Here is a 13,818-nt window from a genome sequence, read left to right as displayed (position 1 = left end):
TCCCTAAACAAAATACGCACGTACCGCAGTTCGCGGGATATAATCCGACGGCAAAATACCAAAGTCCTTGCCAGAAAACAAACCGGCCTCCGTATGTATACGCTCTACCCCGGATTTCCATTTGACATGATGCGGGGTAAATGGCGTGTTACTTGAACGACAGGGAGTGAGTATATGCGCGCCAGACAGGGCGACGTACTGGAGGTAAGGTAGCATCGAATGCTACTTGTAGGTCAGAAACAAGGTTACTGTGTGGTTTGATAGAAATGCCCCCACCTACACATAGGGATTGTTGGGCCTTTTACGCAATGGTCTTCTGATTTTCCTCTTGGGTTGGGTTCTTTTTTTTTTTTTTCTCTCTCTTTCTTTTTGCCAAATCCTCCCAACCTATACATATTTTCGCCGTCGCTGCTCTCGGCCTCCTAACCATGTCCGAGCGGCCAGACGAAAAGATGGGAGCGCCCAAGCCCGGCGAGCCTCTCGGGGCCAGCGAGATCGAAAATGCCGCCAGCGGAGAGTACGACATCAAGGATCTGGCCATGGCCAAGCAGGCTGCCGAAGAGGAGCACAATATTGGTTTCAGGGAGGCCATGCGTCGGTACCCACAAGCCGCCATGTGGTCCGTCCTGGTGTCGGCGTCCATCATCATGGAGGGCTACGACATTGTGCTCATCTCGTCCTTCTTCGCCCAGCCGTCGTTTCGAAGACACTACGGTGAGTATCTGGCGAGGACCGACACGTTCGAGATCACTGCGTCGTGGCAAAACGGGCTCAGCAACGCGGTGAGCGTCGGCACCATCATCGGCGCCTTTGCGAACGGCTACTTCACCCACCTGTTTGGCTACCGCAAGGTCCTCCTGGCTTCTCTGCTGTCCATCTGCGCCTTTATTTTCATTTCGTTTTTCTCGCCCAACCTGCCCGTCTTGCTCGTAGGGCAGTTCCTCTGCGGTATCCCGTGGGGGGTGTTCGCGACGACGGCCCCCGCGTACGCATCCGAGGTGTGTCCCATGGCGCTGCGGGGGTACCTCACCGTGTTTGTCAACCTCTGCTGGGCCCTCGGCCAGCTGATCTCGGCCGGGGTGCAGGCTGGCTTCGCCGAAAACAACACGCAGTGGTCCTACCGGATCCCGTTCGCCATCCAGTGGGCCTGGCCCGTGCCTCTGTTTGTTGTGATTTGGTTCGCGCCGGAGTCGCCCTGGCACTACGTCAGGCTCGGCGACTACAAGCAGGCTGAAAACTCGGTGGTTCGGCTGGGGTCGGCATCGAGCGGCACTCGTGCCAAGGAGCGGGTCGCCATGATGATTCACACCAATGAGATAGAAACCGAGATGGACGAGGGCACGTCGTACCTCGATTGTTTCCGCGGCGTCGATCTACGCAGGACCGAGATTGCCTGCCTGGCCTTTGCCGCGCAGCCCTTTTGCGGGTCGGCGATGGGCGGCACCCCGACGTACTTTTTTGTCCAGGCCGGGTTGCCGAACTCGATTTCGTTCCAGATGGCCGTCGGCGGGCTGGGCATCGCATCCGTCGGGACCATCCTCTCCTGGTTCCTCCTCCACCGCTTTGGCCGCCGCGCTCTGTACATGTGGGGCCTCGGCGTCTTGGCCATCATACTCGTGTCGGTGGGGTCCGTCAGCGCTGGGGCGCCCGAGTCCGAGTCGGCAAACTACGCGCAGGCCGGGTTGATGCTGGGCTGGCTTGGGGTCTACTACCTCACCGTCGGACCGATCTGCTACGCCATCATTTCCGAGGTGTCGTCAACCCGGCTGCGGAACAAGAGCGTGTGCCTGAGCCGCATCGCATACTACGTGGCGCAGATCATCTGCAACGTCATCAACCCGTACATGCTTAATCCTACGGCCGGGGACTGGAGGGGCAAAACGGGCTTCTTCTGGGGAGGTTGCGCCTTTGCCTTTTTTGTGTGGACGTACTTTCGGCTGCCAGAGACCAAGGGCAAGACGTTTGAGGAGTTGGATATACTTTTTGCTAGGGGAGTCCCGGCGTCCAAGTTTGCGTCGTACAGAGTGGATGCCTATGCTGATGGACACCAAGTTTTGAAGGAGGGTTGAGTTGTTAGGGGCGGTAGTATTACACAGGTGCAAAAGCACGGTTGTGCGCCGTCACAGTCCTGTGCCAAGCCATATTGTATTATTTGTATATTCATTCCGTTCAGCTCTTCTGATTTACCGCAGTATTCTACACAAATGTTTCAGGGAAGTTGGACCTACTAGATAATGAAAATGAGAATTTGACTATGTACTGTTGCACTCGAATGGGTTTTCTCGTAGACTCGTACCACACTTGTGCCTGCTATCCCCATCGCCTTCACGTGCGATGGAATTGCCGAGTTGCGCCGTCGTCAGCAAGCGCTTCCCACCTTGTGGAATGGTTCGCCTTCCGGTTGGGGCGCGTCGAGGCTTTCTCCGCATCCAGGTCGCATTGAATGGGGGAGGGGATCTACCCACGCAAGCTTCCCCGCAAAGTAACCCTCGATCATCTCGTCGCAATGCCGAGCTTGGAATGCGCAGGGGCAAAAAAACAAGATAATTACCTGGGTCTAGTCAGTGAGCGACACAACGTTGCCTCGGCAGGCACTTGGCAATAAAAGGTTCGTCGGGTTGGGGGTGGAGAAGTGTATAGGAATTAGCTGCCTATTTTGGAGCACAGCACGACGTCATGACGCTTCAGGGATTGTCTACGCAAACCCTATAATAAATGAATATGGAAAAGCATCCGTGTCCCTTCATCAGAACCAGAACTCGGCATCTTCACTTCCCAACACCTCCCGTCCCACTTTCACCATGACTTACCTCGCGGCCCTCTCCGTATTCTCTGCCTTGTTCATCGGCCCGGCAGCCAGCCTGGTGACGAGACAGACCCCAGCCGGGACAGCCACCGTCGACCTGGCCACGTCGATCGGGCCGGCCAAGTTCCTCGGTTCGGGTTTCATCTACGGCTGGCCTGACAACGGCACCAGCGTCGACACCAGGATTCCAGACTACTTGGCCCGAGACATCAAGTTCAACTCGTGCCGCGCGGGGGGCGCCCAGATCCCCGCCCGGGGCTGGGCTGGCGGCTTCGACGGCTACGCGGAGCGCTTCAAGTCGGCCCTGTCCAACTACAGGACTACGCGCAAGTTCGGAGGCGACTTCATCCTGCTGCCGCATGATCTCTGGGGCGCCGACAGCGTGCAGGGTGCGGGCACGGCGTTCCCCGGTGACAACGGCAACTGGACCGAGTCGGACCTTTTTCTGAAGCAGGTCGCTGCGGACCTCAAGGCTAACGACATGCTCGAGGGGCTGGTCTTTGATATCTGGAACGAGCCGGAGATCTCGTCGTTTTGGTCCCGGTCGTGGGAACAGTACCTCGAGTTTTACGTGCGAGCTCACAAGATCATCAGGTATGTAATCTTGAACTTGATATTCATGTGCTTCTTTCTTGTCTTCCCCTGCCCAACGTCCTGACTGACTTTGTTCCCAGGGCCGAGCTACCGCAGACTCTGATCAGTGGGCCCTCGTTTGCCGATGCTCCGACCCTCACTCATGACAAGTGGAAGTCGTGGCTGTCCACCGTCGCCGGTAACGACACCATCCCCGACATCTGGTCCTGGCACCAGATCTCGAGTGCTGTAAGTAACCATATGATTGATTAATTTCCTACCTACAAGCTGTGAACCCTCCTCGTGTTTCCCATGCTGACGGCCTCCAGCGCGAGCTTGATCTAGTCGTCCCGGACTTCAACACCCTTCTGGTCCAACACAATCTCCCCAAGCGACCCATCGACATCAACGAGTACGCGTGGCCGTCGGAACAAACCCCGGCGCACAGCGTCTTCTACCTTTCCCAGCTCGAGCGCCACAACCTCCGCGGCCTCCGCGCAAATTGGGGGTCCGGCTCGGCGCTGCACGACAACATGGCCGACCTCGTGTTCCACAACGCGACCACCGGCTCCTACAGCCCGAACGGCGAGTGGTATCTATACAGGTACTACGCCAACATGGTGGGTGAGCGCGTCGCGACGGCTGCGTCGGCCGACGCCAAGTCTGACGTCTTTGCCGTCGTCGAGGGCGGCGTCGCCAAGATCCTGGCCGGCACGCGGACCGTCCAGGGCACCTACGAGATTGCCGTGTCGGGACTGGGCCGCCTAGGTCTCCCAAGCGAAGGGAGCGTACAGGTTCGCACGCGCCGCTTCGACTGGGCGGGCACCAAGGCCGACGTTGGCGACCCGATCGATTTGGGTGTGACTGCCGTCAATTACTCCTCCAACTCGGTGAGTTTTATCCGTACAGTACCGCTCGACATATGTGCTATTTGGAATTTTGGGGAGCGAAACTGACACTGACACCAATTTTGGCAGGTCAAACTCGTCGTCACTTTTCCTACAAACTCGACGGCATTCGCTTTGGAGCTCTCTGGTGCAACCCAGTAGATGGAGTAGTTTCGCAGGGGCAGGGATTGACGCAGTTGGAGTACCATAGTGACTTTGAAGTAGACAAAGGATGGGCTAGACCTGGTAATTGCATTGACTGGCAATTTCCGCATTTCATGCCTTTGAAAATCGAGTCAAGATTGAATCCAGAGCCGGGATCCCAAAGCTTGCGGGGGTTGCAATAAGTGTCCTGACATACAAAGAGGCAGCCTTTGTGCAAACATGCCAAGGGCTTCTGTTCGCAGTCACAGAAAGAAAGAAACAATTCGTTTATCATTCAATCACTCAATATAACCAACCCATCAGCTTCTGGTCTCCATGGGGCTAGATGGGGCGGACACAGTAAACCATTATCAAGGCATTGGACCAAAATTGACGAGCACATGTTGATGCAGTGTTGTAGACTGTAGATTATCCGAAGCGAATTCGGCATAGTGTATTGAATAATTAGAACCAGAAAGGATAACCAAATCCCACCCACCACAGTCGCATGCTATCTCCCCTCCCAGCCCAGGAACGCCCGTTTCCTGCTCACCTCGTAAAAGAAAATCCAAAAACGCCTTAAAGGAAAAAAACCCCCCCCCTCAGATAGCTTACTGAGCCGCATCAGTGGCCTTGTCGGCGATGGAGTTGGCCGCTCCTCCCACCGCGTTCGCAGCACCCGCCACGCCACGGAGCGCCGCGTCCTTTGCGTCTTTGCCGGCCTCCTTGCCCGCTTGGATGGCAGGTGATCCATCGACGAACGCCGAGGCACCGGTCTTGATGGCCGAGCCGGCGTTGCTGACCTCGGCTCCGATCTCGTGTCCAACCGCCTTGGCCCCGTTGCCGACGGCCTTGACACCTCCGACGACGGCATCACCGGCCTTTTCGGCTCCGTCTTTTATCGCGTCCTGTGCTTTCTCGCCCTTATCGTTCACCTTGTTGATGCCGTCGGCCAGGTGACCCAGGCCCAAGATGCGCTTGGCATTCTGGTGGGCGCTACCTGCCTCGACGGGGACCGAGCGGGCTTCGACGGCGGCGACCTCGCCCTCCACGGCCAAGCCGGGGCTGCGAGGCGAGAGAGGGGCCGAGGCGACGATGGAAGCGGCCGCGAGGGAAAGGAAGACGGTCTTGGTAATGCTAGGCATTTTGAAAAACTTGATGGGGGTTTATATGGTTTTGTTGGGGTTGAGGTTGTTTATTATCGTTAGCTAGCGTGTTCTGGTAAAGTTGTAGATGATTATGGAACAGCTTGTTTTTGAACGAAGGGAAAAAGCTGTTTTGAAGTTTTTTGAAAGTGAGTGTGAGGGTGAATTCTGTAGTGATTGTTGGTGATGATGAACAAGAGATTGAAGAGAGGAGCAGAAGGCCTGGATCTCTTGGATTTATAGAAAATTCTTCATCAAAGCAATAGAAAGGAATAAAAAGCAAAATTAACCTTAAATCTTTGCCAAGTCATCCTGACAAGAATTCGTAATGGGATCCGTGCTGCAACGGTGTAACCCGCTTGCTCCGGTCCATGTTGTTCCATGTCGGTGCTACCCATTCCATTTTCCTTGGTGTTGCTATTTCAAATCGGTTTGAGTCTGCTTGATCTCCCAGACGCGTCAACACTTAGGTAAGCCTTTGACTTGTAGCGAGTCAACATCTGGGTACGCCCATGCAAGGAGATGCTGGCTTGTCCAGTTTTGACATTGTCGACCATCGGTTCGCGCCGATTCCGAAAGAGTTCTGGGCACAAGGTTGGGATGAAGGAAATACAGTTAACCCTGCAGCCTTGATGGCTTGGTAGCATTAGGCACATGTCGGTGATGTAGGAATCTTTTTTCCACTCGGCTACCTCTAGACGAGAAAGATATTTGTTTGTTTGTGCTTCCAGCCGGGGACTTGTTGCCTGTGCAACTCATGGATTCCCGGAGCTACACGGGTGCACTCTTCCCCGCGGCCATCTCATTCAAAATGCGTTGATGGTTTGCCTCTCTTTACTGTAAATGGCAGTCGGAACCCAAAATCATTTTCCTTTCCCACGCACCCCGACTCGGCGTTGACCGAGCTAGCAGGACCTAACGTGATCCCTATCCGAACTCCCGAGCGATGATCATGACCGACTGCGGTAGTTAATGACTCGCTATGCCTCCCCGCAGGCCTCCTTAAATTTCTCAGGTTCGAGAGTCGCCACTTCGCTTCCAACACCGTCATGGTACTATTGTTCTAAGGGGGTTTGCCGACAAAAGAAATACCCACAAGGGGCTTCAATGCTCGAGTGTTTTGCACAAGTATACGGATGAATTTGAATGATCTTGTAGTCACCAGGGCTGGGTGCCTGGCTATGTATATTCAGGGCCATTATTTGAACTAGATCTAACCGTTTTTAGTCACCGAGTTGCAATATCGACCGCTATATTTACTTAAGCTCTAGGCTAGTGCATTATAGGGCTGTTTTTTATTCGTAGTCTTGGCAATTTCCACCTCAAGCGATCGAATCGATCGGATTTGCCTATAAACTGGGGGTACGGGAGCGCATGAACATGGATCCCCCGCCTATTGTAAATAGCTTTGGATAAATGCATTTGCTCGGACAAAGCCGTGTTATGGTGCTGGCTTATTAATAAACCCAGTCAATAAGTGGCGAGTCGAGGTCAAATATAGCTCTGTTAAGTGCTGCTCTGTATCGAAGCAAGTCTCACCAAAGCAAACCGCTCGTTTTGAATTCTTCGCTTAACCGCATGAGAGTGGAAGTTCATTGACTTCTTGCTGTTCGCGAGGCGCTAGTCATTTAGCCCCGCTCTTGGATGCTGTGAATATAATGTCGTATTCCATTATCTCTCCTACGTCTGCATCCTAGCCACACTTGCATTTTTAGGGGCCCAGGAAATCTTGAACCTTGGTCCGAGTATAAGAGTGACATAGTCAGCCTGTATGAAATGCCCAGACTCGACATATGATCATTGACTTGGGACGTGCAAGAAGTCAGTCATAATCCCATGTCTTTGAAGAAATAAAAGGGGACACAATGATCACAATATGCACTTGTTATTCCAGGTCTATTAATGCTAGAAGGATACAGGGATACAGCGAGATACCATGACAATATTAGGCATATGCTCAACAGGGGTAGTAACGGTCGCTGTTCAGGAAGAATATTGTCCCGGAAGTCAGTTGAATACCAAAAAAGAAAACCGCAAATAAAATTCTTCATGGTAGACTTGTAGCTCCTCCCACAAGTACCCTCTCGAGCAATTTCCCAAGTCACCTTGCCCCGATTTAGGACCACTGGAAGGCTACACTTCTGTCCTTTTTCTTCTTTCCCAGGCCCGACAATCTCGGAATGCTTGCCACACATCCATGGTCGGGCTCAAGCACGCTGATGAAAATCATCCAAGTTCCTCTTGATTGGCTGGTGTGTGGGAACAGTACAGGGGAACCAACTGAACAGGAGTCGAGAATTGATATTCTCATGGAAGTAGAATCAAAGAAAGGTATATTGTAAATGCCGCCGGCAGGTATGGGTAAACGGTTGAGTAATCTGAAAGTAAACTTGCTTCCTGGATATGAATCGAAGCGTCATTGTTTGTTCAATTTACCTGGATGCCGTCCTCCTGTTATGGTCGTCCGCGGGGAAAGTTGAACGCGTTCATGCCCAGCGGACGGTCAATACACAGCCTCACGGCAAGTTCCGTCTCGGCTGCAGGCTTACTTCTTTTTTTCGGGCCTATTCAGAGGCGAAATCATTAGAGACGCCAGCCACAAAAGATTCGGTCATGATGTTATAAATCACGTGAGATGGATGGTAATGCATGCTAGGTGACGAGCGGTTGACCTGTTAGCGCTAGAGTGAAAAGGGAATTGAGTTCAGCTAAAGATTGACAAGTTGACGAATAGCAGAAAGAACCGATACGCTGGTAGTGAGGTCGATCCTGACGCTAGCCAAGGCACCGATGGTTGACAGGTGCGCCAGTCCACTCCGTTGGTAACATGCAGCCTTTGTTATTTCCGTGACTTTTGTTTCCGTGCTCTTCGTGGCTTGAAGAGGGCTTGAGGTGCAGCTAGAATGCTTGGATGTGAGTCGCTGGTGTATATAGGCTCTCGTCAACTCCACGGTTGTCGGTGCTTCCTCGCACTTTATAAATATACTCACTCCATTCCTCACGCTTTGCGCGATGACTTTTTGTCGTTTCCTATCACTCCTTGGTTCCAGACGCACAACGTATTTTCCCTCAACATGCGTTTGCTTCCGGCTCTTGTGCCGTTACTGGCTGCTTGTACCATGCGGTTCCATCTTGCTTCGGCAAGCAGCAGTCTTATTGAGGCGGCCCAGACGCTCCCAAAGTGCGCTGTAGGTAACTCAGTGTCGACAAGTTCCAAGATGGCAGTCGGGTCTTGGGACATGTGGCAAACATGTAGCTAATCATCGATTTCAATCCCATCAAACAAGCTACAATGCGCCATCCCAGCTCTGCAGGAGTCTTCGTGTTCCCCGACCGACAAGCAGTGCCTCTGTAAAGACCGGAAGATGCTGTCCAGCGTTGGGTCGTGCATGTTGACAGCATGCAAGCCGATGGATAGTCTGAGTGAGCCGAGCCCTTCATTTTTAATCAATTCTGCTGAGGATATGATAGAAAAAGCTGACAAATAAAAACCGTTTCTCTGCCCAGAAACCCAGAGAACCTTTCACGAGCTTTGCGAACTGCCCCCGCGCGACAGGCGGAAGCAGTTCAAAGCCACCTCTTGGGCCCTGCTGGGCATCTGCATCGCCGCCGTGCTCGTCAGGCTGATGCACAAGTTCGCACATGGGATCTCGGGCTGGCGCATCGGCCCCGACGGTCAGCCGGTGGGTGCTGCGCCGCCCGGGCTGGACGACCTCACGTTCGCGCTCTCCGTGGCCACGTCCATCGCCTTCTGGGTCATCTGCATCTACGGCATCGGCCCGGCTTCCGGCAACCCGATCGGCACCGACCTCTGGACCCTGTCGCACGACGAGGTCACCGACTTCATCGTCATGATGCTCATCCTCGAGGTCCTCTACATCACAAACATCTTCCTGCTCAAGACGTCGTTTTTCCTCTTTTACCTGCGCATATTTTGCCGGCGGGGCGCAGGCGGCGGCACAGTCCTGGGCGTGGACTTTGGCCGCGTCGTGCTGGCCACCATGTTTGTCAACGGGGTCGTCTGGATCGTCACCTCCATGCTGGTCATCTTTCGCTGCTCGCCGATCCAGTACCAGTGGATCGGCTGGGACAGGATGCAGCAGGGCCACTGCATCATGGACACCCACGCGCTGGTGTGGGCGCATGCCATCGTCGGGTTGCTGATAGACTTGTGGATGATCTACCTGCCTATATCGCAGATTTGGGGCATTCAAATGAACCTCGGGAAGAAGCTCGCCGTCTCCAGCATGTTTGGCGTCGGTGCCTTGTAAGAAGACGCATTCTTCCCACCGATCCTTCCCAGGAGTGTACTTGTAACTTGCTCGCTTGCTAACACCAAAGGTTATTTTTTCTTTTTTTTTTTTGTTGTCTTGTGATATAGTGCCACTGTGGTCAGCATCCTACGGCTGCGCCTGGTCTTTAGGGCCTCAAGCGACAAGCGGAACTCGACCTGGGATGATTTTGACCTCGTGCTCTGGTCGTCCCTCGAACTCGGCGCCGGCACCTTTTGTGCCTGCATGCCCAGCCTCCGACACGTCTTCATGGCCTTCGTCCGACGCGGCGTGGACAGCCTGGCCAGCAAGACGTCGCGTTCACGCCAGAGTTCTGACCCGCGGACACGCTCATCTGCGACGGGGTCGAGAGGACGGGCCGATACCACGGGATCAGTCAAGACGTGCTCGGCGACGACGACGGGGTCGGGTGTCCCGTCGGATCTCGAGGAGGGCATCGTCGACGACCATGGCAGACAGGATTCTGAGGGCCGGGGCTGGCAGGGCTGCCCTCCCATGTCTCAGCCAGAGACTTGTGATGCTGTTTTCCAAAGTACGCCAGAGCCTCGTCCGAGTTGATGGACAGGTGATTTTCAGCTAGACCTCACCGTAAATTGAGCCGGGGATGAATTATAACGAGCTAATGGTTAATGGCATGAAAAAAAAAAGAAATCACATCAAATTGTAGACTTGCTCATAACTAAATAAAGACTGGGCATCATTAATGTTTTACTCGTTATCTAGTGCCCGTCTATACCCATGTAAATAAACCCGGTCAAAATCAAGCCCGTAACATTTCGCCTTGTTTCCAAAATACCCCTTGCCCAACTTTTTTTTTCCTGCACAACCGATGAGCCCTTTAAAGACTAGCGATGAAAGTGGCAATCTGCGTCGTCACGTTCTTGGCACCCTGCCACAGCGCCCAGTGCGAAGAGTCGACGGTGCCCCTGGTCAGCTGGTCAAAGTACTTCTCCATGCCGACGGACAGGCTAGCGGGCAGGGCCGTGTCCTGGGTGGCGGTGATGAAGAGGGTCGGGACCTTGATCCTGCCGCCGGCGGCCACGAGGCTCTGCTCGTCCCGCCAGTTGAGCTGGGCGGTGCGGTACCAGTGCAGCGGCGCGGCGACGGTGCTGTTGGCGTACTCGCCGACGTAGTACTCGAGGTCGGCGGCGGACAGGAGCGGGGTCGAGCCGAGGGCGGCAAAGTTCTCAAACACCAGACCCTTCTCGGGCGTGAAGCCCGGCTGGCCCTGCGGCGTCTGCGCCCCGTACATGGCCAGCAGCATCTGGCGGATCTGGTCTCTGGTCTGCAGCCTGGCCTCGATGGCGGGGTCGCGCATGGCGACCTGGTAGCCAAAGTTGGACAGGCCGGCCTTGACGACGTCGGCGACGTCGACGTACTGCGGCGCCGGAGGCGAGTAGGGCGTCGTGACGGCGATGAGGCCCTTGACCAGCTCCGGGTGCCAGAGCGCGGCGCGGTAGACCATGGCCGCACCCCAGTCGTGGCCGCCGAGGATGATCTGCTGGCCCGGGGCGATCTGCTTCGCCAGGCCCGCGAGGTCGTCCGTCATCTTCTTGTAGGTGTAGGCCTCGAGCTCCTTGGGGGCCGAGGTGCGGCCGTAGCCAAGCATGTCGGGAGCGACGACCTGGTACCCGAGCTGCGTCAGGGCCGGCATCTGGTAGCGCCAGCCGTACGAGAGGTCGGGGAAGCCGTGCAGGAGGAAGACGGTGCCCTTGGCGGTGCCGGCGGGCTTGGACAGCAGGTAGCTGTAGGTGTTTCCCGAGTCGACGGTGGCGAAGTGACGCATCGCTTCGACGCCAGCGGGAGAGCCGCCGCTTGCCTGGGGCAGCGCCAAGGCCAGGACGCCGGAGGCGAGAAGGGCGATGATGGATGCAGGGCGCATTTTGGGCGGTGGTGGGGATGTGGGTTTTCAAAGCGAACGACCAGTTGGATGAATGACAACCAGGAAAAGAGAAAAAGAAAGGTAAAGAATGTCTAAGCAAGCCCGCTGAGAAGCGTGACTTGAAAAGCATTGGAATTGCTCTTCAAAGCCGGACACTATTTTCTTTTTATAATTTGAAGACATCGTGACGGCCTCGCCGACTCGGGCAACGATCTGTATGTTGTGGAACAAAAATAAACTTGGTAATTTCGCTGCATAACGGGGGCAAGGCGAATATGCACGCCATCAGGAGAGAGCAGTGAGAATCCTTGGCATCTCTACAGAGGAGCTGCAGGGGCGCAGTCGGTTACCGTTTGGGGCTTCCACTGCTACTTTGACTGACAGATGCCTTCAAAAAGTTGCGGGGTGTTCGGCATGTCGACAAGGGTAGCTATGGTGCATATACAGCCATGGGTTCTTGTCGGCGGAGGCAGTCATGTCGGGGCAAAAAAAAAAAAAAAGACGTGGCTCGAGCGTGTGTCAACCGGAGTAACTGGAGAGTCTAAACCTCATTGGCGAGTTCACGGGAAGTCAAAACTGGGGGGCGGCTCTGCATTCCCAAAACAGGAGGTGACCGTGTCGGCGTGGGTGGATTGCTCCCAAATGCTTTTACTACCCAAAGTACATGTACGGCAAGCCCGATCGTAGAAACGTGGGTTAAGATTATTGTTACGCTCTGCCTTTTGCCTTGGCATTTGACACAATGAAACTCGACAACCATACAAATTTGTCGAGAGAAAGGTATACATTACAAGCGCGAGTTGCTCTCCTCAGCTCTTGCCTCTTGCCTGTAGCTAGCCTTTGATTATTTTACGAGCTGGATACCTGATACAATGCCCTTCCTTTGCGAGGATATTAGAGAGGAATGATCTGTCGGTCGTGCACCTGGCTTCAAGTCGACATGTCAAAGGCAGCACCTTGTACTTCTAAAGGAGGCCTAGAAGACTAACTAGACTTTCGCAGCCATCCTGGACGAAGCCTTCTCCAGTGATCGCCGTTTCCTGAGACCGGAACAGATCATCTGCCCAGAAGCGAACTGGGTAACTCATTCGGCATCGCATGGTTTGTTTTTGCATAAATCATAGGAGAATTTCCCTTTCCCTTGGAAGATCCGCCCGAGAAGAACTACATTGACTCCCCCACCAGGCTAGGATATGTGATCGCCCAATAAGGCAGGATTTTCTTGCAGTCTCGGATCCAGCCCAAGCCGTAAGAGGAAGACTTTGTTGTAGCTTGTGACAAATATTGTCACGTCACAGTTCGCTGACCGAAAGGACTGATCAGTAAAAGCATCAGTCTTGGCTGTGTTCACATTGTACATCTAACTTTGGTGCATGAGAAAGATCTCAAGGCTGTTGCAAAGTTACCTAGTGTTGAGGCAAAATCCGATAGGCCATTAAGTACTCTCACAGTAACATTGCGAAACTGGCATGACACGTTACCAATGAAGATCGACATTCTATTCAGCATGGTCCCTGTAGAGAGCTATGATTGACTTTGTAGATTAACCACGGGTTAGAGTTTGTAGAGCATTTGAGCTTTAACATGTAGCTCCCAATAATCTCAAATCCGATTGACCAATTCCGCCCAAGGTGAATGAATGCTGGGAACAGCGACTGCAAAAGTCAAATCCTGTCATATATTGCAATATGTTGCATCGCGGCACAGTGTATTATTAACACAGTATCCGCCGCTCGTGCCACACTTTATTCACTGCGAGGAATGTCTCACCAGGCACCTCGGTGGCGTGCGGGGATATGCAAAGCAATCACAAAAAACAACCGGTCGGCGGCCAGTACAACGGTTTCGGTCCTAAATGGTGGTTAGTGGTTGTTTGTTCTGCAGAGCTAGTGGCATGTTTACGTATATATAACTCTCATAGTAGGTGATTATAAACCTTCATGCAATGACGGTTGAATCTGATTGGTGGCAGTAGTCCCGATGTATGCTCGTCCCTGAGCGGATTTTCCTGGGCCTTGGGTTGGGCACTGGCAAGTTCAGCCCTATAATAAAGAAACTGGTAGTATTGATACAGAAAAAAAGCCTTCTA

General features: G+C 53.8%; 5 protein-coding genes across 5 annotated transcripts; 3 read left to right on the top strand and 2 right to left on the bottom strand.

Annotated features, from left to right (window-relative positions):
- Positions 1-428: 428 nt before the first annotated feature.
- Positions 429-2,069, top strand: PpBr36_10092 (uncharacterized protein; the record flags this gene model as incomplete). Its single annotated transcript, XM_029897206.1, has 1 exon — positions 429-2,069. One exon carries the CDS (start codon positions 429-431, stop codon positions 2,067-2,069), a length of 1,641 nt encoding a protein of 546 aa, XP_029745004.1.
- Positions 2,070-2,801: 732 nt separating this feature from the next.
- Positions 2,802-4,428, top strand: PpBr36_10091 (uncharacterized protein; the record flags this gene model as incomplete). Its single annotated transcript, XM_029897205.1, has 4 exons — positions 2,802-3,400; positions 3,481-3,628; positions 3,709-4,269; positions 4,357-4,428. The coding sequence occupies 4 exons, from the start codon at positions 2,802-2,804 to the stop codon at positions 4,426-4,428; spliced, it is 1,380 nt and encodes a 459-aa protein (XP_029745003.1).
- A 593-nt stretch (positions 4,429-5,021) lies between these two features.
- On the bottom strand, positions 5,022-5,555 carry PpBr36_10090 (uncharacterized protein; the record flags this gene model as incomplete). The annotated part of the gene is made up of 1 exon (XM_029897204.1): positions 5,022-5,555. One exon carries the CDS (start codon positions 5,553-5,555, stop codon positions 5,022-5,024), a length of 534 nt encoding a protein of 177 aa, XP_029745002.1.
- A 3,119-nt stretch (positions 5,556-8,674) lies between these two features.
- On the top strand, positions 8,675-10,405 carry PpBr36_10089 (uncharacterized protein; the record flags this gene model as incomplete). The annotated part of the gene is made up of 4 exons (XM_029897203.1): positions 8,675-8,747; positions 8,862-8,978; positions 9,063-9,822; positions 9,937-10,405. The coding sequence occupies 4 exons, from the start codon at positions 8,675-8,677 to the stop codon at positions 10,403-10,405; spliced, it is 1,419 nt and encodes a 472-aa protein (XP_029745229.1).
- Positions 10,406-10,685: 280 nt separating this feature from the next.
- Positions 10,686-11,729, bottom strand: PpBr36_10088 (uncharacterized protein; the record flags this gene model as incomplete). The annotated part of the gene is made up of 1 exon (XM_029897202.1): positions 10,686-11,729. One exon carries the CDS (start codon positions 11,727-11,729, stop codon positions 10,686-10,688), a length of 1,044 nt encoding a protein of 347 aa, XP_029745230.1.
- Between the last annotated feature and the right edge of the window lie 2,089 nt (positions 11,730-13,818).

Source organism: Pyricularia pennisetigena (genome assembly GCF_004337985.1).
Source record: "Pyricularia pennisetigena strain Br36 chromosome 7 map unlocalized Pyricularia_pennisetigena_Br36_Scf_7, whole genome shotgun sequence".
NCBI lineage: Eukaryota > Fungi > Ascomycota > Sordariomycetes > Magnaporthales > Pyriculariaceae > Pyricularia > Pyricularia pennisetigena.
The sequence above is the reverse complement of the archived record's forward strand: the minus strand, read 5'-3'. Positions and strand labels throughout refer to the sequence as shown.